The 22,102-nt window shown below is 42.1% G+C and overlaps 1 protein-coding gene across 9 annotated transcripts in view; it reads right to left on the reverse strand.

Moving 5' to 3' along the window:
* The window catches only part of DOCK3 (dedicator of cytokinesis 3), a 445,236-nt gene that overhangs the window by 37,288 nt on the left and 385,846 nt on the right, over window positions 1-22,102 (reverse strand). For all 9 annotated transcript variants that reach the window (XM_067044062.1, XM_067044064.1, XM_067044059.1 and 6 more), the window contains exons 28-36: window positions 16,797-16,891; window positions 15,026-15,101; window positions 14,442-14,542; window positions 14,119-14,177; window positions 11,868-12,016; window positions 5,059-5,144; window positions 2,587-2,613; window positions 2,366-2,461; window positions 644-704 (exon numbers count right to left, since the gene is read on the reverse strand). In XM_067044062.1, coding sequence (XP_066900163.1) covers window positions 644-704; window positions 2,366-2,461; window positions 2,587-2,613; window positions 5,059-5,144; window positions 11,868-12,016; window positions 14,119-14,177; window positions 14,442-14,542; window positions 15,026-15,101; window positions 16,797-16,891 — 750 coding nt within the window. The remainder of the gene's footprint in view (window positions 1-643; window positions 705-2,365; window positions 2,462-2,586; window positions 2,614-5,058; window positions 5,145-11,867; window positions 12,017-14,118; window positions 14,178-14,441; window positions 14,543-15,025; window positions 15,102-16,796; window positions 16,892-22,102) is intronic.

A 22,102-nucleotide genomic window follows, 5' to 3' on the forward strand; every position in this document is an offset into this window, starting at 1 on the left:
AAAACCCTGGGTGTGCTGGACAGGAGGGAAAAGACAGGCTGTGGAGGTAGCCAGCATCAGGAAGAGACGGGACCAGCCAGAAGGCACACCTGCTGGGGGTGAAACCTCTGGCAGATCTGCAGGAGCCCTGAGTGATGAGACAGAGGAAGAATACCAGGGCAGACTGGAAATTAGAGTATGTCAGGGTTGGTGGGACCTTGCCAAGAGGCCAGGCTAGAGCTCTGTCCAAAGAGAAGCTCATTTCATTCCTTTCCCAAGTAGGAATGTGAGTGATGAGGTGCAAGTTTCCAAGATACCAGTAACAGAGCTGATGTCCTGACTCAAACCCTTAGGCTTGGGACTTCCCTGGTGGCACAGTGGTTAAGACTCTATGCTCCCAATGCAGGGGACCCAGGTTTGATCCCTGGTCAGGGAACTAGATCCCACATGCATGAGTTCACATGCCGCAACTAAAGAGCCTGCCTGCTGCAACTAAGGAGCTCGCCTGCCACACCTAAGACCCAGAGCAACCAAATAAAAAACAAAAACCCCCCCAAACCCCTTAGGCTTATAGCCATGTATTGTAGAAAGGACAAGCCAGTCACAGGGCAGGACAGAAGCCACACTACGAGGCAGAGAGGAGGAAGAGCCCATGTTCTCTCACCATCAGGTTAACAGTGCAGCCAATCTTCTTATTCTCTGTCTCCTCTCCTTTCATGCAATCCCTGGAAGGGAGAGCACAGATGAATGCACAAAGTGGTGCCTCTGGGACAACACAGAGACCTGCAGTGTCACTGAGGCATTAGTATGTCCAAACCCCAGATGAGGATGCTCTCCAACAGAAACTTCTTCCACAGATGAGACTGTACTGTGAGCTCCCTCTAAGCTTTGGACCCACTCCTAGGGTTCAAAGATCTCTGTTCAACTGGACCCCTTGTTCTGGTGGCAGAGTGTACAGCCCAGATGCTATATCAGGGCATTAAGTAACACCTACCAATGTCTTCAGCACAAAAGAGTATGTCAGCAAAGTAGAAGGTTAAATCCTCAAGTTTCCAAAAGGGGAGGCACAGAGCTTTCCTTAAAGGGCAGTTTTCATTTTGTAGGACAGTGTTTTATAGAAGCCAAGACACTCTACTCTAGGGACCTACTTTCAGGACCCTGTGGCCACAGCAACCATGGCATGGCTGCCATCTTCATCATCTCATTGGCTTTTCTCCCTATGGTGTCCTTCCTGTGCACTAGTCTTTGGAATCCCCTCTAACTAGGAGCAGTGGGTTTGGAGCTTTTTCCTGATTTAGGGGTAGCTTCGGCCATGGCTGAGCTGCATTCATGCTGAGTAGGGCTTGCCTGCCAGACACAGAACAGCGGGAACACTGAGAATGAATCCTTGCCAAAGGAGGGCAGGGACTGGTCAAAGCCAAGCTCCTCTGGGAAGGAGAAAGGCCTAGCACAAGGAGATTGAAAGAGAATGAGAACCAGACTGGTAAATCCAGCAAGAAGCTTCCTGTATACACAGCTAGCCGGAGTCCCAGATGCTCTCCCTTGGCATCTGCATGACATGTAGCACAGAGAAGACAACTATTGCTTGGGTCAGGGTTTCCTCTATCATTCCTCCTCATTCCTTATCACCTTTCTCTAGGCTCCCAAAAGGCACTCTTAGCTATCACCTGAACTCTACTGAGAGAATAACTAAGGCTGCAATGGTAGCATTATTGTTACTTTTAGGCTAAGTCAAAAACCATGATATGACTGAGAAGGCAGGCTTTCACGAGAAAATGAATTTCACGTGAACTCCCAGACTGAATGTATCATAAAGATCTCTGAGCTTACAGGCTGCCTCCTCTAATCTGCTCATGGCCAGGATCAAGGGACAGAAATAAATAGATTTTACACAAAGAATGAAGGCATGGAAAAGATGGGTCCCCCTTCCCTGGAAAAACCAAATGAAAGTCCTCCTGGGTCACACTTCAGTACCAGGTGATATTTTCCTGCCCATCTGCCACATGGCTCTGAGGAAGGTCTGCACTAAGGACCTAACTTGCTCTGGAGACAGCCTTTTTCTTCCTCTCTGCTGTGCCCATTCCTCTTGAGCCTTGACTTTTCTGGATGAAAAGCCAGAAGGCTATGTGTCCCTGGGATACCTCCTAGGTACATGTGGCCACGTATCAGGGGTAAGCCCAGGAAGCCCTGGCCTACCCCTGGGAGAAGGCTTTCTTCCTCTTTTTCCTTGGCCATCAGGAGATTTCTAATGACTGGTGATGGCACACAACACCAGCACAGTCCTACCTCTCATGGCCACGAGGTCTCAATTTTAAGGTCAGGGGATTCTCCTCCTGGGGAGAGCATCTGACCAGAGAAGAGGTCAGGTAGGTTCCTGAGAAGATACCTGTAGTCAAGAAGGCGTTCCATGAGGCGGGTGACCGAGGTTACAAAGGAAATGCCGGTCTCGCGCCATGTTTCCTGTTCAACTTTCTCCAGCAGGCTATTGGTGGAAGCAAACACAATGCACAATGCATGAGCCTTCCTTGGGCACCAGAGTAAGGTCCCAGAGCCCGTGGGGCCTGTGATGGATCTGGAGACGGCAGACTTACCACACTGCAGTCTTACCTGGGGTAGGGCCCAAACAGCTGGGTTCTACTCCATGCAGCAGAAAGCAAAGACAAAGCAATTACTGAACTGGCCAGCAACCAATGAACACGTCTTCCATTCTCCTGTGCAAGTTCCGAACTGAGGGAGCGGTTTCAAAGCCCCAGCCCCTTTAGGTGTACACACTGTGAGATCTGTTCTGAAGAAGCAGCGGAGTAAGAGTCCACTGAGGGATAGACCTGGCTTTGCCAATTGGCTGGCTGCCTCTATCACTGCTTAGAACCATCCTCAGCAAACATACTAACCAACGTTTTCATGTAAACCAAGTGAAAGATTCCAACCAGTCTTGAGGGCCCAGCATGAAGGACAGTGAGTCCAGGAGTTACACTGTCATCTTCACTGTCATGGGATACTCCCATGTAAAATGTGCCAGAGCCAAGAGCTAAATGCCCAGGTGCTTTTCTCACTTGCCAGCCCATGCTCCTGTCACCTCCAGGTAGCCTCTGACTTCTCCAAAGAGCCTAGCTTCTGAGATCCTCTGCCTTTTCACAGATCTCTCCTAGGGGATGATGACCTGGATGGACTCTTTCTGCTTGCTCTAGTGATTATCTCAGGTCCAGGTCTCACTCCTGATCCCTTTGCACACTGTCCTTAGCTCCCTAAGGTCATGAAAGTCACCTAGAGTGGAAGGCTCAGCCAGGGACGCAGCACTGGGAACTCAAACCCACAGCCTGACTGCTGTTAACACTGCAATGATGACAACTGTCTTCCTTGCACACAGCATCTAACTTGAGCCGAGGCTTCTGGAAAAGTGAGGGTTTCCATGTGACCCATGTTACTAGAGCAAGAAGGTAGGACCATCGTCTTTCACCTCTGAGCTGTGTGGAAAAAGCCACTGTGTTCATATTTCCCAAACTCCGTTCTACAGAGCTCTGCTGTCCTGGAGGACAGAGAGAGGTGTTCTGTGAGCAAAAAAGCATGGAAGATGCTGATCCCCACACCTTCCTTTTAGAGATCTTTCACATCTTTCTAAATATTAAAGGCTTTGAGAAGTCCTATAATACAGAGGCCTGTTCAATTTTATTTAACTGAGTCTTTTCTAAACTGATTAGCCCATGATCCACTCCCACCTCCCCCCAGCATACCTGCAAACATCTTCCCCAAACACAAATTGGGAAATGCTGCTCCATGGTTATCAGTGGCTTTCAGTTCTCAGACATGAACAGTGTTTATGTAATACTATTTGGTCAGGTAATTATTAATAGCAAGTTATTTTTGTGCTTTTTCCTTCATAGTAAAATCATCAGTTAGTGGCTTAGGAAGAGATTTCTCTTCCTTATTTCCACAATTAGAAACATCTTCAGCTAAAAGAGAAATACTAAAGGATGGATTCATTTTCACAAATTAAAATTACTTAAATTTCAAATGAATTCACATTTTATTGCATGACTCATCAAGGAACAAAGTAGGCAGGGTGTAGCAGTTCCCACTCTTGAAACTGGAATATCTGGCCTGTACCCCCAGAGCTGCTTCTTACTGGCCAAGCAACTGAGGCCATGCTGCCACTTCTCTGAGCTCAGTGTCATCACCTCTACTCATCAGGATAATATCTGCCTTGCCCACCTCACAGGTGTGTTGTGAGGATTAAATCAGATATGTCAACAAATTTTACACACTGTAAAGTTCTAAGCAAATGTACAGTATTATTATTAGAAAATATATTACAGGCTTATCTTAAAAATGTCACTAAAATAAAGAAAATATCAAAGCTAGAAATAATGAGTGAGATAGGAGAGGGGTCTAGAGCTGTAAATGTCTTAAAATTTTGTTTTTTAGGACGATAAAATACCCAATTTTACTATCTATCTGGGAGGATCACGGCTCTCCTGAGTCCCTCCTTTGGGCTTAGCCCTGTGGCTAGTCCTGTAAGGTCTCTTGGCCTCCATCAACTCAAGACAGAAGCCACAACTTGTGGACCTGGGACCCTTGACGTCAGTCAGTACAACCACCCTGTTTCATAAATGGAAACTGGTTTGGAAGGGGGTATAATGTGTTCAAGTCACAAAATTCATGGCAGTGTTTTTCAAGCTGATTGTACAATCTTACAAAGCAGAGATTTAATTTCCTCCCTCCCCCAACCCCGAAATGTCAGCCTTGAGCCCTCATTGAGTCCCCATGAACTGTCTGCCCAACTAGATACTGTACCTGGTATGAAGATATATGATGATCCTTTTCCTACCAGCAAATCTAGGAGCTCAGAGTTACCACCTGTCCCTACATTTTTAGTCAACTATGGCAATCCCTGAGAGAGCTTGCTGTCATGATGTCACTTTCTTGTTGACAGAAGGTGAGCACTGCTACCACCAGGAACAACCCTGGTCTCTCGTGATACCCACCCTCTGAAGCCTGCCCAGCACAGGTTGCACCCCCACCCTTCATTAGCCCACTTCACCCCCTCCCCAATGTGAGGTGCTTGGGGCTGAAGCAGCTTACAGCAGGCCGAAGAGCTCCCTGTAGCTCTCATCGCCTTTCCCTTCTGACACCATGCTGTCCAGCTTGTCAATCAGCTCGGCCTCCACCTAGAGGGAAGCAGAGATTTTGTAAACCCAAACTGACCTCAGAGGAAGGATGGGAAATCCAGCCCCTGTGATAGGTGAGGATGGTGGGAACTGCTTCCTGATTTTTTCCTTGTACCAAATAAATCCTAGAGAAGGCAGGATCTTATCTACAGCACTGAGAAACCACCCTGCCTCCCCAATCAGGAAGGGCTCCCACTATAGTGGTTTAAATGAGTTGAAACTTACACATACGTCTCAGATACTCTTTTCCCTAGGGGCAAAAGGCAAGGACTCTCTGGTGACAGAAGTATTTCGGATCCAAAAGAGGCCTTTGTCAAGTGTTTTCCTTTCTTAAAAAAATGTTCATTCAAAGGAATTGGTATGTATAAAATACATTTGGTTAGAACTTTACCCTCTATCAGCCAGCCACAAAGAAAGTTTGCTTTGCGGGGCTGGTCCTCACTTTAATGGCTGGCATTAGTCTGGGCTGAGGGAGATGTGTTTCCTTCAGAACATCCCCTTCAGGATAAAAGGCTTTATTCTTTGTCCTCACAGGACCTAAGGCCCTTGGAGCTGCTGCCCCTGCCGCTGCCTCATCACTGGGGCCCCCTGCGCTTCTTATTGGATTCTTAAACCATAAGGAGCAATACTGCATTCATTCCTACCCCACTAATCTGCAAGGCATTCAACAGTGTTAAGCCACTTCTCTAACAGGCCTCAATGCATATACTCTGAGGTGAGAAATTAGTTGTAAGTGATGCGAGATAAAAATCTTTTAAACTGTTCATTAGCCTTTAAAATGTGGTATTGTTCAATTATTTATACAGATTTTTTTTTTTTTTAATTTTATTTTTTGTGATACGCGGGCTTCTCACTGTTGTGGCCTCTCCCGTTGTGGAGCACAGGCTCCGGACGCGCAGGCTCAGCAGCCATGGCTCACGGGCCCAGCCGCTCCGCGGCATGTGGGATCCTCCTGGACCAGGGCACGAACCCGTGTCCCCTGCATCGGCAGGCGGATTCTCAACCACTGTGCCACCAGGGAAGCCCATACAGATTTTTATATAAACAAAAAGTGGCATGGCTGCATTTAATAATGAGTTATAACAAAAGCATTTTCTCACTCCACATAGGGCCAGAGTCCTAAGACGGTGAAGTATTAAAAAAATAATTGAATTAGGAAATTCATCAAAGGCAGTTATGGTTTCTGAAACCCTATCAGCAGAAAATGAGAATGGATGAATAAATACGGCTCTTTTATAGTGAGTGGTCTGGTATGGCCAGGATGGAGACTATTGTACATTTATGTTTGGCCTAATCAGTCAGCTGCTTGAATATACTTTCCAGAGGAAATACAAAGTCTGAGATCAGGGGTCCTTAGGGATCTAGGCCATCTGCCTTTCTCCGTGTGGAGAAAAGGCACCAGCAGGGACTTGCCTGGGGTCCTGTAAAGTCAGGTTGGGATCTCTCATCACACACGCAGGTACAGGTTGTGCTTTCCAGAACAGGGCAAAGGTGGGGAAGGGACCTGGAGCAGCAGAGTACAACAGTGCAAATGTGGGTGCAGCAGTTCCCTGGAGTTCTCAAAAATGGGTCCCTGAGCCAACAGCATCAAGTCACCAGAAATCTTGTTAGAAATACAAATTCTCAGGCTCTACTGGATTAAAAACTCAGGGGTTGGGGGGCAGCAATCCGTGTTTTAATAAGCCATCCGGGTTGTTTTGATGCCTATTCAAGTGTTAGAACTTCTGTACTAGGCAAAGGAGATGGTGATGGAAGGATTCAGGGACATTACTTCCTCACTCCCTGCAGTGCTGATAAAGGAAGAAGTTACTAAGAAAAATTGAGAAATCCAAAACAGGACACTGAAGATCAACGTATGCAAAATCAATGACTCTAAGTTAAACAAAATGCTAAGTTCTTCAGCTATATCATGTCGTAATTGGTAATACTGATGACTTCAGGTCTGCAGAGTTATTTTTATTTTATAAAACCAATATTCCTGAAGTGACACCTTGTTATTCATTCAACAAACATTTGTCCTGTGACATAACCAGCTGCCTACTTCTGTACAAAATATTTACCTAAGCCTAAATTTCTGCATTTGTGAAATGGTAATGGTGGTTAACATTCCTCTTCAGTGTCACTGTGCCTTAGCTCTTGGGAAGTGCTCAATGAATGTTAGTTTTGATTTTCATCTTCGTGAACCCACCATGTCTCAGGCATGGGTTCTAAGAAATAAAAGCACAAGAAATTGTCCTGGCCCCAATAACTCATCATCTGGTAGAGGAGGCAGGGATAACAGCTGACACAGCTCAGCATGGGCAGTGCTTGGATGGGGCACACACAGAAAGTGGCTTGGGGTCTGAGTAGTCTACAGACAACAGAGGTTGTTGGAGAGACATAGTGCTGTAAAAACTTAAGAAATGTTTTTGCTCTTTGACCCAGCAATTACAGGTGAGAGATTTACCTAAGAAAGTAACTTAAAATGGATATGTTTTTTGTGATATTAACAACAAAAATTTGGAATCAACTTAAGTTCCTAAAACTATGAGACTGGGAATTCCCTGGTGGTCCAGTGGTTAGGAGTTGGCAGACTTGGTGCTTTCACTGCCATGGGCCCCGGTTCAATCCCTGGTTGGGGAACTAAGATCCCTCAAGCTGCAGGGCATGGCCAAAAAACAAATAAACAAACAAAAAAACCAAAAGTCCCACAAAACCTAGGAGTCTGATTAAATACACTGTGGTCCAAGCTATGCAGTGGAATACCACATAGCCTCTAAACTGACAGTGTGGTGCAGAGGAGCATTAACTGACATGAAGGATAGTGATGACAAGGTGCTACTAAAAAAGGGAGATTAAAAACCAATATACGCAATGGTTCCAAAAAAACCAATGTACACAATGATTCCATTTTTTAACTTAAAAAACTCTATGCATTGGGAAAAAAGTCTAAAAAGACGTGCCCAGCCCCTCTCCCCCCCAAGTTACTAACAGTACAATTATGAGTTAAATCTTTTCACTATAGCTTATTTGCATTTTAAATTTTTCTACATTAAATAAATACTGTTTTTATAATTAGAAGAAGTATTTATAGTAGGTGGTAAGAAGCAGGGGAGGAGTTAATAGAGCCAAAGCTGTGGAGAGCACAACTAGAACCAAGACCAAAAAGTCAATTGGATTTTAATGATTAGAAGGTTAAGCTAGAGAGCAATGTCAACAAAAGTGGGTGCACAATATACATTAGACTGAACTGATAGGAGGGTGGGAAGTGGAAATGTGGGGATGAAAAGAGTAGACTATTGTTTTAAAACACATAATGGCAAAGAGAAGCAGCAGCAAGATTTTTTTAACCAGGGACAATGAGGTTTACGTGGCTTGCTGGATATCAGTTATTCATGACAGTCTTATTGGAGGAAAGAATGCTACCCATCAGCTGAGTCTTGAAGTGTGAGCCAAATGAGCTCCAACTTAGTCTTCCACAAAGCTAACCTTCCTTATTCAGTGTTAGTGATGGTTAAGTACAGCCCAGCTCTTCTTTTAGTAGACTCAGATGACCCATGGTGCAGTTCCACAATGTCATCTACTTCTTGGTAACGAGGTTCTCTCATCAGGCAGTTGTGCATTTTGCACAATTTGAAGGCACACGTTGTGGCAACATAGAAAAGCAACAGTTCTTTTCTGTTTGAAGTTATTATTTCCTGAAGTTCTGAAGGCAATAGAGCTGTACACTCTAAAAATGGATTCTTATCTTAAATACTATTTACTCAAGATAGAGAGCATCTATGAAAAACGTAGAACTAGCATCATACTTCAGTGAAACACTGAATGCTCTCCCCTAAGATTAAGAACAAGGCAAGGATGTCTACTTTTATCACTCTTATTGAACAAGGCAAGGATGTCTACTTTTATCACTCTTATTTAACATCAGACCAGAGGCCCTAGCCAGTGCAATGAGGCAAGAAAAAGAAATAAGAGGCTTACAGATTAGAAAGGAAGAAATAAAACTGTGTCTTTTCACAGGTGATAGGATTATCTAAATATAAAATCACATGGAATCTACAAAAAAGCTTCTAGAACTAATAAGTGAGTTTAGCAAGGGTGGAGGATACAATGTTAATGTACAAAGCAATTGTATTTCTACATAATAGCAAAACAACCGAAAATTTAAAATTTTATATCAGAATAATTTATAAAAGCACCAAAAAACCCAGAAAATACTTACATATAAATCTAACAACATGTGCAAGATCTGTATGCTGAAACTACAAAACATTAATGAAAGAAATCAAAGAACACCTAAATAAATGGAGAGATATACTATCTTCAAGGACTAGAAGTATTTATTAAGTACTATTAAGATATCAATTTTCCCAATTTGATCTATAGATTACAATGCAATCCCAATCAAAGTCCCAGCAGGAATTTTTATAGATACTGACATGCTGATTCTAAGATTTATAAGAAAAGGAATTGGAATAGCTAATACAATATTGAAAAAAAAAAGAACAAAGTTGGAGGATTCACACCACCTAATTTTAAGACTATAAAGCTACCATAATAAAGATTACATGGTATGGTGACAGATTAGACATATAGATCAATGGAAAGACTAGTGAGTCCAGGAAGAGAACCACATGCATATGGTCAATTGATTTTCAACAAAGAATATAGTCTTTTCAACAAAAGGTGCTGGACATCCACATGTAAAAAGGAAAAATAAAAAGCCTTGACCCATACTTCACACCTATACAAACATTACCTCAAAACAGATCACAGATCTAAATGTAAAATTATAAAACTTCTAGAAGAAACAAAAGAGAAAAATTTTATGGTCCCAGGTTAAGCAAAGAGTTCTCGGATATGATCCACAAAGCATGATCCATACAAGAAAAATAATGATCAATTGTATGCATAAAAATTAAAAACTTTTGTTCTGTGAAAGACATTGTTTAGTAAATGAAAAGACAAGCTAAGAGAAAATATCGGTATATCATATATTCAACAAAGGACTTATGTTCAGAATACATAAAGAACCCTAAAAACTCAACAATAAGCAAACAAACAGCCCAATTAAAAATGAACACAAGTTTTGAATAAAATCATTTCACCAAAGAAGATACAAAGATGGCAAATGAGCACATTAAAAGACGTTTGGCAACATTAGTCATTAGGGAAGTGAAAATTAAAACCGCAGTGATATACAACTACACACCTATTAGAATGGCTAAAGTAAACAAAGAGATAATATCAAATTCTGATGAGTATATGGATCAACTGGAACTTTCATACACTGCTGTAGGGATTTCAAAATGGTATAGTCACTTTGGAAAACAGTTTGATAGCTTATAAAGTTAAATATACATTTACCACAATACCCAACAATCCTACTCCTAGGTATTTACCTAAGAAAAATGAAAGTTTATATTCATAGAACATCTGTAAAGAAAAGTTTTTCAGAAGCTTTATTCATAATCACCAAAAAGTGTAAATAACCCAAATGTCTTTCAAATGGTGAATGAATAAACTGCAATGGCATACTACTCAGCAATAGAAAAACTGATACATTTAACAAAATGGATGAATCTCTCAAAGTCATTATGTTAAGTCAAAGAAGTCAGTCTCAAAAGGCTACAGTCTACACGATTCCCTTTACATGACAGTCTGGAAAAGGCACACTTATAGTGAAGGAGAATAGATCAACGGCTGCCATGGGTTAAAGGGAAGGGAAGGGTTTGACTACAAAGGGGCAGCAAGATGGAATTTTTAGGAATTAAAAAAATCTTGACTGTGGTAGTGGTTACATGACTTTATGTGTTTACCAAAATTTACAGAGTTGTAAATCCCAAAGACTGAATTTTACTCTTTGTAAATTTAAAAATAAATAAAAATTTGTTTGCCTGGTCTGTTCCTCACTGTTACAGTCACTCATCCTAAGAGCACTGGTTCATCCCAGAATCACAGGGTTGGGAGGGAGCTTAGTGGGGAACTGGTTATAGTCCCCAAGCCAAAGTAGAAATTTCTCCTCGAGGCCTACAGGGAGCTTCTGTTTGAGAACTACCAGCAAAGAGGAACTCCCCATCTCTGAAAGCAGGTCAGCTTACAGCAAATAACTTGTTGTTAGCAAATTATTTTTTTTTATTAGCTAAAATTGGCTTTTCTACCCACTGTTGTCTACCTATTGTTCCTAATCCTATTCCCTGGAGCTCTAGATAAAAGGGCAGGGGCCATCTCCTCTACCTTAGAGGTGGCAGAAGAACTGCAGAGAGGGACAACCTGAAGTCACTCAGTCAGAAGCCAAGGGCTTACACTTCATGGACCCACCCTGTGCGGGAGTCTGTGAAATTCTAGGCTATGAGAAGTCATCTGGTCTGGGCTCTAGCCTTAGAAATGCCCAGACCACACACACTGGGGAACCTACAGAGAGAAGAGACAACACTCCCAGGACCTCCTCCTGAATGAAGTTGGGAGGTTACAGTTTCAGTTATTCTCTCCTTGATCAGAAAGTTCCTTTCACATGATGTTCAATTCCTTTCCTCTGATTCTTTTCTGGACTCTAACTTCATGAAGAAAATCCACAAATCAATTCTGGCCAGCAAGTAAAGGAAACGCTTGAACAGGACTCAAGATGGCCAAGTTACAGTCTACTTCCACTGGAACTATGGCCAGGCATCTGGATCATGTGCCTGGGCAAAAGGGGTCCATTCCAGGGTAGAGCACCCTTAACACTGCCAGGTGTTGTCTTACCTGTTTGAAGTTGCCATTTTTCCTTTGCTCCCAGTCCATCATGTCATGAAAGATGGGAATCATGATATTCCGGACTTCTGGCTGTGGGACCAGTGTCACACCCAGAAAGGGACCAATCATTCCCGGAATAAAGTGGATCTTATGTTCACCTGAACAACAAAACCCAACAGATATTAGTTTATGCTTTCTTTGCTCCTTCCATAGAAGCTTCCCAAGTGGGGCCACAACACATGATTTGATCTTCACTGGAAGTATCGGAGAGCATAGCAAGCTCTCCCCTATAGATTTCTGAGATACCCACTTCTCTTGGCTTTTTAGAGTTCATGGATTAAACTGGCTCAGTACACTTAAAACAAACGTTCAACAAGCACAAATTCTTTCCAAAGAATTTACTGGGAGGTTCTACAAACTATCTGAAAATCATTCTGAGGTCAAGGAACAGAGTTCACTACTCTAGACAGAATAGGATTTCTGAGCACACTGTAATAGTTTCAGATAATCTGTTCATAGTGTTTATTTAGCAAGGAAAATTCATCTATTTCTGCTTCAACACAATGCACTATCCCTGGGGTTTCTGCCTCTAGCCCAGAGGCATTTAAGTGATAAGGATGTTCAGTCCCAGGTCCAGCCACTAGTGATCTGAAATCCATAGGCCTCTTCACTGCCTGTGCTCAAGTGTGCCCAAGAGTTAGCACACTTGAGCTAACAGGAGCCTCCTGCACAGCCTGAGTTAGCAGGAGCCTCCTGCACAGCCCTACCCTGACAGACTGGCTGAGAGACTCTCTGTGCACCCTCCAACTCCCACCCCTTGTCTTCACACTGAATTTTTGATGGTAGCATTACATTTATTCAGACCAGCTTGGCTCATCCCTCAGTTTTCTTAATGAGGCCTTTCCGTGGGAAGTATGTGGTGTGACTCTCCCTGTGACTAGCTTGTCATTTGGGGCATGCTCCCAGAAGCCAGGGTCAGTCTTGAAGACCGTGGGAGAACTTTTCCTTGTAATGGTAAAGTGAGTGAACCATCTTCCAGAGCTCTGCTTTCAGTCCTTCAGAGACTAAGGAGACAAACTGTGGGCCTGTGCAGTGACTGTTATGGTCAAGTAAAATCAGTTCTTGAGAACTAGAAAATGTCATTTCCACCCAAAACAATGAGGCAGGAATGGCTTTATCAGGCAAGTTTGACATGTTTTTTAAAATTTCTACCATGTTAAAAGCCTATTTAAAGGGCAACTGTTAGCTCTGAGGCAGATTCTGCATATTCCAATCTTGGTATTTGGTACAGTTGCTAGTCCCATGTGTTCCTGGGAATTTCAGAGTCATCTTCGGGGTTAAAACCTATACCCGGACCATGCTGGATACAGGGAGTAAGAGTACTGAAGCTAGAAAGCTGGTTTGGGGAAACGCATCCCCACTCATGGACAGAAGGCCCTAGTGCTGGCAGGAATGCCTTGCACCTTGCCTGCTGCCTCTAGAGCTGTGACTGGGATGGTTAATGGAGAACTATAAGATTTTATGGCCATCATTCCTAAGACTTCAGAGCCATGAGCTTAGTTGAAAGCAGCCTTCACTAGGAAGAAGAGCAGCAGCTTCTCTAGCATCCTGACAGGACACTAAGAAGCCTACAGTATCAGAGGATGGCCCACCTAGTCACCAGGGCAATCCAAGTATTCTACCAAAACCTGACAGTTTGAGATCCAAACCAGCAGATATTAGAGAAGCTGTAAAGAGAAGCTGTCAAAAGAAAGGAGATGAAAATCAATCTCACCTAGAGGCTGCAATTCCTTTCTTACACGCAATTGGCAGCAGGAACCTCGTCTGGATGCCTGAATACCAGAGACCCAAGAAGTGTTTCAATCTTTATTAAAATGAATAGCTGCCCTTGCTCATGTGCTGACTATCTCCAAGATCTATGCTTGTGGGCCTGTATCATCTGGACTGGGACATGAAGAGCACAGAGGATCTTGTAGTCTTATAGCCTCATCTTCTTTTTTTCCTTTTGACTTTGTTTCTCAAAAAAGGGATTGTGCATATGTATTACTGGGGTCTTATTTCTCAGCTTAACTCTCCCTGCCAAGGGCTTTGTGCACATGTGCCACACTATACCATCCATCTGAGGTGTTATGTTAAAGATATGTAAAGATCTCTTGGGTCTGAATTAACATTCACAAAACCTGGGGGAAGTAATTAGTCTTGTCACTTTTTATTTGGCTATGTAATATGTGTAAGGGAAAAATATGGAAAAAAGACCTACCCAAATTCTGCCACATGCTGAACAGTTCATAAGCCATCATCACACGCATGTCCCCATACCTGGGAATAGAACACAGGAACCAGCTCTTAGTGGGAGAAGGTTGAGGAAGATGGGGCTACAAACCCCAGGAGGCCAGTACTTCAGCACTGTTTCTAAAGCTTCCCAAAATACTAAGTTTTTTGGCTCTCAACTGAATTCTTATACTTGGCTCCTTGGGAGGCTACCTCAGTGAGAACCATGTGGACTTCTTAAGGAGCCCCTTATGGAAACATAACCCCATCTGGGCACATGGTAGGAAGATGAATAGGAGACATATGGCTTACTTATCTAGAATCTTCTTCCTCTTGGTGGAAGTAATGATTTCTAGCTGAAGGCTTGGCTGATTTATGAACAGAACTGCCAGGCTAAAATAAGAATTCCACACCTAGAGAGAGAGAGAGAAAGAGGAAATATGTGAAAGCCTGAGTCCTTAACCTTGCAAGGAGAGATTCTAAATATATGCATGTAGCACAGAATTCATTTTACAGTGTTAAGATCTTGATTTTTAAAAAAATATCTTTGCAAACAGGACTTTTCTCCCCCTTTCTTGACTTCCCTGAAACCAGTAGTGTTGATTCTGGACTAGAAAACAAACTCATGGATGTCTGGCTCCCAACACCTCCAACAGGGGTCTTCTAGGTCATACTCTAAATACTATCAAGCTTGGAAACTGTTTGATACTATGAACATATTAAGAAAGACCCCAGCCACCTAACAGACACCTAGCTGACTCCTCAAATTCCTGACCTGCAAACTTGTGAGCAAAATAAAATGGTTGTTTTAAGTAAAACAAAAACAAAACAGTGAGCTTGGTTTCTGGCTTTCTAGGGTTATTACAAAGACAGTGATGGATTTTAGGAGCTCCTACCTTAAAGTCGAAGTCTGTCTCTGTGAAATTCTTGTGCAGTGCAGAAGACAGGTACTGGACTGTAGTGACTATAATACTGCAGTAAGGGAACAGGGTGTTGGCAGAGTTAAAAGACTAACGATGGCATCCTATAGCTTAGCATCAACGGTCTATGGCCCATGTGCAAACTCCTCGAGTACAACGAGCTCTCATGTAAGATGTGACTTTAAAGGAGAGAGAGAGATGGCACAAACCCCACAAAAACCCTTCTTAGAGAAATGCCCCACCAGTCGGTTCTAGACCTAGTTCTGCCATTACCTGGCCTTGGTACTACTTCTCTCTGGGCCCCAGTTTCCCTGCCTATAAAAGGAGGGGAGTGAGGTTTAATGGTTCTTCAAGGTTTCTTCGAGTTCAAAGAGTGATTCTAGTATTTTGGGGACCTTGGATAATGAACATATATTATGACCACCAGAGGACTTAGAGTAGTATTCTTTTACTTGATAATAGGAGTTTATAGTTATTAAACCTCTACTTTTATCATATACTATTATTTTCATGTATAAGTCATTTGATTTCAGCCTTTGATCTAGAATATCACTTTCAATTTTCACCTGGGCACATTTAAGGGGCAATGGGAGGCTGATTTGCTAGAACCGAGGGCACAGGTCAAGGGAGGGAGAAAGTGAAGTTGGACAGGCAGGTAAGGGTTTGATTACAGAGTGTGTTGGATGCCTGGCAAAGGAGCTTACATCTAACAACGACCACTGAAGCCTTGGTGCAGAAGAGGGGCAGGCAAAAACAGTGCATTAGAGAGACTAGTCACCCGCAAACAAATTTGAAAATTAAAAGCTTTGAAAGAAGAGGCTGCTCCTGCAGAATGGGCTGGAGAGCCTGAAGTGCCCTGACTAGAGCTAAGAGAAACAAGAGGGGGGGTCAAATGGAAAATCCACTATTTAAGGAAATATCTGTGCAACTCTGTTTAAAACCCTTCTTCTGTTTTGTATAAAATGTGTGCAGTTTTGAAAAAAGAAAAGAGAGTGCTATAAAAGGTACAAAGTAGAAAGACCATGCTGACACCTTGGTAATATATCTAACATAAATAATTTCACCACACTGCATAATGTCAACATAAAAGGCAGATCAGAGGGAGCAGGCAGTAGACTAGAGAGTGGAGGCCAAGTGGCCTTCTCCCACAAGTAAGCACCTTACCACCCACATTACTTGTCTGGTTTGTCAGTTAGAAGCACAGGGTAGAAATATGAATGGGGCAGACAATTTGGGGTCAGCCTTAGAGTGAATTCTGTGTCCAGAGTTAGAAGTGGTCAGAGAGAGCCTCACAGCCAGGTCTCAGGTGGGTAATTAGCACTAGTTGTGGGAGGCAAGCAGTGTCTGGCAGACAACACAAATCAAATCAAGAGGCAGCCTTGGGATACTGCCTGAAACTACAGAGCAACAGAGGCCAATGAACAGGCCCTCCTCAAGGAGGAACCCTTCTCTGGGTATTATATTTCTCATTCTTAAAAGTTCCTTTTCTATCCTTACCATGACATCATCTGCCAGGCACTTAGATTCCAGTTTTAAACTATCTTTGACTATTTCTTCTCCTTGAACTTTGGTAAATAGCCAAGTCCTGCTGATTGTGCCTCCAAACATTTTCACATTTGCCCTCTCCTCTCTGTCCCCATGGCTTCGACCTTGACTTCTGACTTGCTTCTTCTCTCACACATATACACACTCTCCTTAGTCTGGGAACAGTTTTATGGATGCTGGTGCAGGGCCCTTCCACACTCACTTGCTTGTGAGAAGTCTCATCACCATCCAGTCCCGAGGAAAGACACTCATCTTCATCAGGTTCCGGAACACACAGAAAATCTTCAACAGGAATTCCTGGTCCGAGAGGAAAATCTGATGTGAGACACCAGACACCTCTACCACTGCAGCATACATTTCCTCAACAGGGCTCTCCTGACCTCTAGATCATGAGAATGGATGGGACCAGTAGGTGAGACTCTGGTTCCCTTTGTGAGCTGCTTTTCTCTTAGAGGGCTGCATGAGAGTGAGGTCTGGGCACTCTCAGAGGCCAGTTCCAAACTGGGTAGAAGAGATGCACTATACCCACTCAGCCCAGTGCCTAACGACCAAAGCACAGGGGGTCCAGCAGAAATGGTATCCACCAGAGTCCATCGTTCTCAATCTTTGGGGCATGACCCCTGAGCACTTGACTGTAAGAACTTGCGTTCCTCGATGTTAAGAATGCATTGACAAGAGAGGCACTTTAGGGATAGCAGAGTAAGTACCTCCAAAAATGTGCTCCTCCATGAAAGCAATGAGAACAGTCACAAAGACTGGTTAATGAAAGGCTTGCAACAATAAGAAGTGTTATTTAAGAAAAATGGTTGAATCTCAGTAGGAAAAGTGAGCTTTATTGTGTTTTAACTTTCCCCATTCCCATCCCCTCTCTCTCCCTATCCTCAAGGTATCATTGAAAACAAGCAGCTGTAGAACTATGGTAGTAGTAAAAACCAGCACCCTAGCAGTCACTAGAAGGGACAAAATGGTTTTGCAGCTCCCCAAAAAGTGCCATCCCAAGAGAATTGTTACTGTTTGATCTGTTTGGCAGCAACCTGGGAAAGCCCCATTCAGAGGGCTTAATTGACCAGACTCAGAGTTCACTAAGTGAGAAAAGCCTTATCCCTAGTGCAGCTGTTGAAAAAAATCAGCCATAATAATTTAACATCCCAGCTGCACGAAGCAATGATATCAGTTGGGACAAACAAGAGAGTGGCCAAAACACTTAAAAGAAAAATCTTGGTAATGAGACATACACTTGGGGCTTTGAAAAGCTCTGACATATTTCTAGGAATCTAGAAGGCCACATATGTGTGCAGGGCTGTAGACATCCCCAGGAAAGACCTAAGAAGCCTAATCTGTCACCCCTGGCTGACTTTGAGGCTCTATGCAAGCAAGAAGTGAAGGCTAAGGCAGCAATGCAAACTGCTGAAGCACTGAAGGTGAGCCCCAACCCCACACAGAGACACTTAGCGAAGTGGAAGACTCATTGATTTAAGGTGTTTAAGGAAATCTCTGTCTAGTTATTAGCTGATCATTAAGCTAACTGAATGAAAACTTCAGGGGCTGCACACAACAAAAAAATGCAGACATTAAAGAATTAGTCCAGGAAAGTCACTAAACAAACAAATATCAACAACAAAAATGAAACAACAACAAACCCTGGGGATAGGGCAGGGGGAATGGAATCTGATTTTCAGACTTGCTACATTATTTAAATTGTCCAGTTTTCAACAATGATATTATAAGATGTGAAATGAAACAGGAAATTATGGAAACATACATAAGACAGATATAAAACAAATAGCAAAATAGCAGGTGTAAATCCTCTTATTGGTAATTACAACAAATGTAAATGGACTAAGCATTCCAATCAAAAGGCAGAGACAGGAAGAATGGATTAAAAAATAAACATCAGAAGGAGAAAAACAAATACCGTATGCTAACATATATATATGGAATCTAAGAAAAAAAAAAAGTCATGAAGAGATTAGTGGTAGGACGGGAATAAAACACAGACCTACTAGAGCATGAACTTGAGGATATGGGGAGGGGGAAGGGTGGGCTGTGACGATGTGAGAGAGTGGCAGGGACATATACACACTACCAAATGTGAATTAGATAGCTGGTGGGAAGCTGCCGCATAGCACAGGGAGTTCACCTCTGTGCTTTGTGACCATCTAGAGGGGTGGGATGGGGAGGGTGGGAGGGAGGGTGACGCAAAAGGGAAGAGATATGGGAACATATGTATGTGTATAACTGATTCACTTTGTTGTAAAGGAGAAACTAACACACTATTGTAAAACAGTTATACTCAAATAAAGATGTTAAAAAAATAAAATAAACATGATCCAATTGTATGTTATCTACAAGATACATAAATACTTTAGATTCAAAGACACAAATATATTGAATGTAAGAGGATAGACAAATATATACAATGAAAATAGTACCCCAAAGAAAACTGGTGTGGCTATGTTAACATCAAACAATATAGACTTTAACAAAAATTGTTAACAGAGATTAAAAACAACATTTTATAGTGATAAAGGAGTCAGTTGGCATGGAAGACATAATTATAAACATAAATGCACTTAAAAGAGAGCCTCAAAGTACAGGAAGCAAAACCTAACAAAACTGAAAGGAAAAACAGACAATTCAACAATGACAGTTGGAGACTTTAATGTACCATTTTCAATAATGTATAGAACAACTAAATAGAAGATCAGCAAGGAAAAAGAAATCTTGAATGGGACTTCCCTGGTGGTCCAGTGGTTAAGAATCTGCCTTCCAATGCAGGGGATGTGAGTTCAATCCCTGGTCAGGGAACTAAGATCTCACATGCCATGAGGCAACTAAGCCCGCGTGCTCTAGAGCCCGTGCACCACAACTAGAAAGCCCGCGCACCACAACTACTGAGCCCGTGTGCTCTGGAGCCCGCGTGCCACAACTAGAGAGCCCGTGTGCTGCAACTACTGAGCCCACACGCCCTAGAGCCTGTGCATGGCAACTATAGAGAAGTCCCCATGCCACAATGAAAGATCCTGCATGCTGCAACTAAGATCGTGCGTGCCACAACTAAGACCTGACGTAGCCAAATAAATAAATAAGTATTTAAAAAGAAATCTTGAACAATATTATATACTAACTGGACCTAACTGACATCTATACAACACTCCATCCAACAATAGCAGAATACACACATTCTTCTCAAATGCACACAGAAGGACATGTGCATTCTCTTCTTTAGGGTAGACCATGTTAGACCATAAAGAAAGCCTCAGTAAATTTAAAAGAACTGAAATCACACACAGCATGCTCTCCAACCATCATGAAAGGGAGTTAGAAATCAGTAAGGAAAGAAGGAATCAAGAAGGAAATTTAGGAAATTTTTTAAAAATGTGGAATTAAACAGTACACTCCCAAATAACCAATGCATCAAAGAAGAAACCACAAGGGTATTAGGAACAGCTTTGACATGAATAAAAGGGAAAACATATCAAATCAAAACTTAAGGGATGAAGCTAAAGATTATAGCTGTAGTGCCTATATTAAAAAGAAGAAAGACCCCAAATCAATAACCTACATTACACCTTAAGAAACTAGAAAAAGAACAAACTAAAGTAAGCAGAAGGAAGGGAATAATAAAAATTAGAGCAGAAATAAATGAAACAGAGAAGAGGAAAACAGAGGAGAAAATGAAACCAAAAGTTGGTTCTCTGAAAAGATAACAAAATTGACAAACTTTTAGCTAGTCTGACCAAGAAAAAAAAAGGAGAGAAGACTCAAATTACTAAAATTAAGGATAGGACTTCCCTGGTGGCGCAGTGGTTAAGAATCCACCTGCCAATGCAGGGGACATGGGTTCGAGCCCTGGTCCGGGAAGATCCCACATGCCACGGAGCAACTAAGCCTGTGCATCACAACTAATGAACCTGCACTCTAGAGCCCGCAAACCACAAACAAATTGCAGCTCACATGCTGCAATTACTGAAGCCCACACGCCTAGAGCCCGTGCCCTGCAACAAAGAGAAGCCACTGCAATGAGAAGGCTGTGCACCACAATGAAGAGTAGCCCCTGCTTGCCACAACTAGAAAAAGCCTGCTTGCAGCAATGAAGACCCAATGCAGCCAATAAATAAATTAATTAAAAATAAATAAATAAATAATAAATAAGTAAAAATTAGGGATGAAAGAAGGGATATCATTACTAATGTTACAGAACTAGAAAGGTTTATAAGGGACTACTATGGACCAAATGCATGCCAACAAATTATATAATCTAGATGAAATGGACAAATTCTTAGAAAGATACAAAGTACTAAAATTCTTTTAAAGCAGAAACAGAAAATCTGAGTAGACCTATCATAAATGATGAGATCCAATTAATAATTGAAAAGCTTCACACAAAGAAAAGCACAGGACCAGATGGCTTCACTGGTGAATTCTACCAAATGTTTAAGTTAGAATTAATACCAATACTTGTCTTTTTAATTATATCCACTTTAAAAGTGAAGCAGTATCTTACTGTGGTTTTGATCTGCATTTCCCTAATGATTAATGATGCTGAACATCTTTTCAACTGTGTACTGACTATTTACATATCTTCTTTGGGGACATGTCTATTAAAATCCTTTGCTCATTATTAAATTGGGTTGTCTTTTTATTGTTGAGTTGTAAGAGTTCTTTATATAATAGATACAATTCCTTTATTAGATTCATGCTTTGCCAATATTTTCTTTCATTCTGCGGGTTGTCTTTAACTTTCTTGATGCTGTCCTTTGAAATATAAAATTTTTAATTTTGGTAAAGTCTAACTTATCTATTTTATCTTTTGTTGTTCCTACTTTTGGTGTCAAATCTCAGAAACCACAGCTAAACCCAAGGATTTAAAGATATACTCCTATGTTTCCTTCTAAGAGTTTTACAGTTTAGCTTTTACAAATAGGTCTACGATCCCTTCTGAGTTATATGGTGTGAAGTAGGGGTTCAATTTCATTCTTCTGCATGTAGATATCAAGCTGTCCCAGCACAATTTGTTGAAAAGACTCTTCTTTCCACATTGAAACTGTCTTGGCACCATTATTGAATATCAATTGACTGTAAATATAAAGGTTTATTTCTGGACTCTCAATCCAATTCCACTGATTTAGCTGTCTAACTTTAGGCCAGTACCAATCTTGATTACTGTTATTTTGTTGTAAGTTTTGAAACTGGGAAGTGTGAATCCTCCAATTTTGTTTTCTTTTTCAAGGCCATTTGGCTATTCTGAGTTCCTCACATTTCCATATGAATTATGGATCAGATTATCACTCTCTGCAAAAAGACAGCTGGAACATTGATAGGTCTTGTCAAGCCTGTTTCATGAGCAATCTACAAATCATCTGTTGAGTTCATAAGAAAGGGAAGAGTCCTGGTTTGCTGACAACCAGTGTGGCCCAGAGTAGCCTCTCATAGAGGCACATGGTCACAGGGCTGCTATCAGTCAGGGAAAACTTGCCAATGTTACTGGGGTCTGGATCTATGGGA

The sequence above is a fragment of the Kogia breviceps genome, chromosome 10, assembly GCF_026419965.1.
Source record: "Kogia breviceps isolate mKogBre1 chromosome 10, mKogBre1 haplotype 1, whole genome shotgun sequence".
Taxonomy (NCBI): Eukaryota; Metazoa; Chordata; class Mammalia; order Artiodactyla; family Physeteridae; genus Kogia; species Kogia breviceps.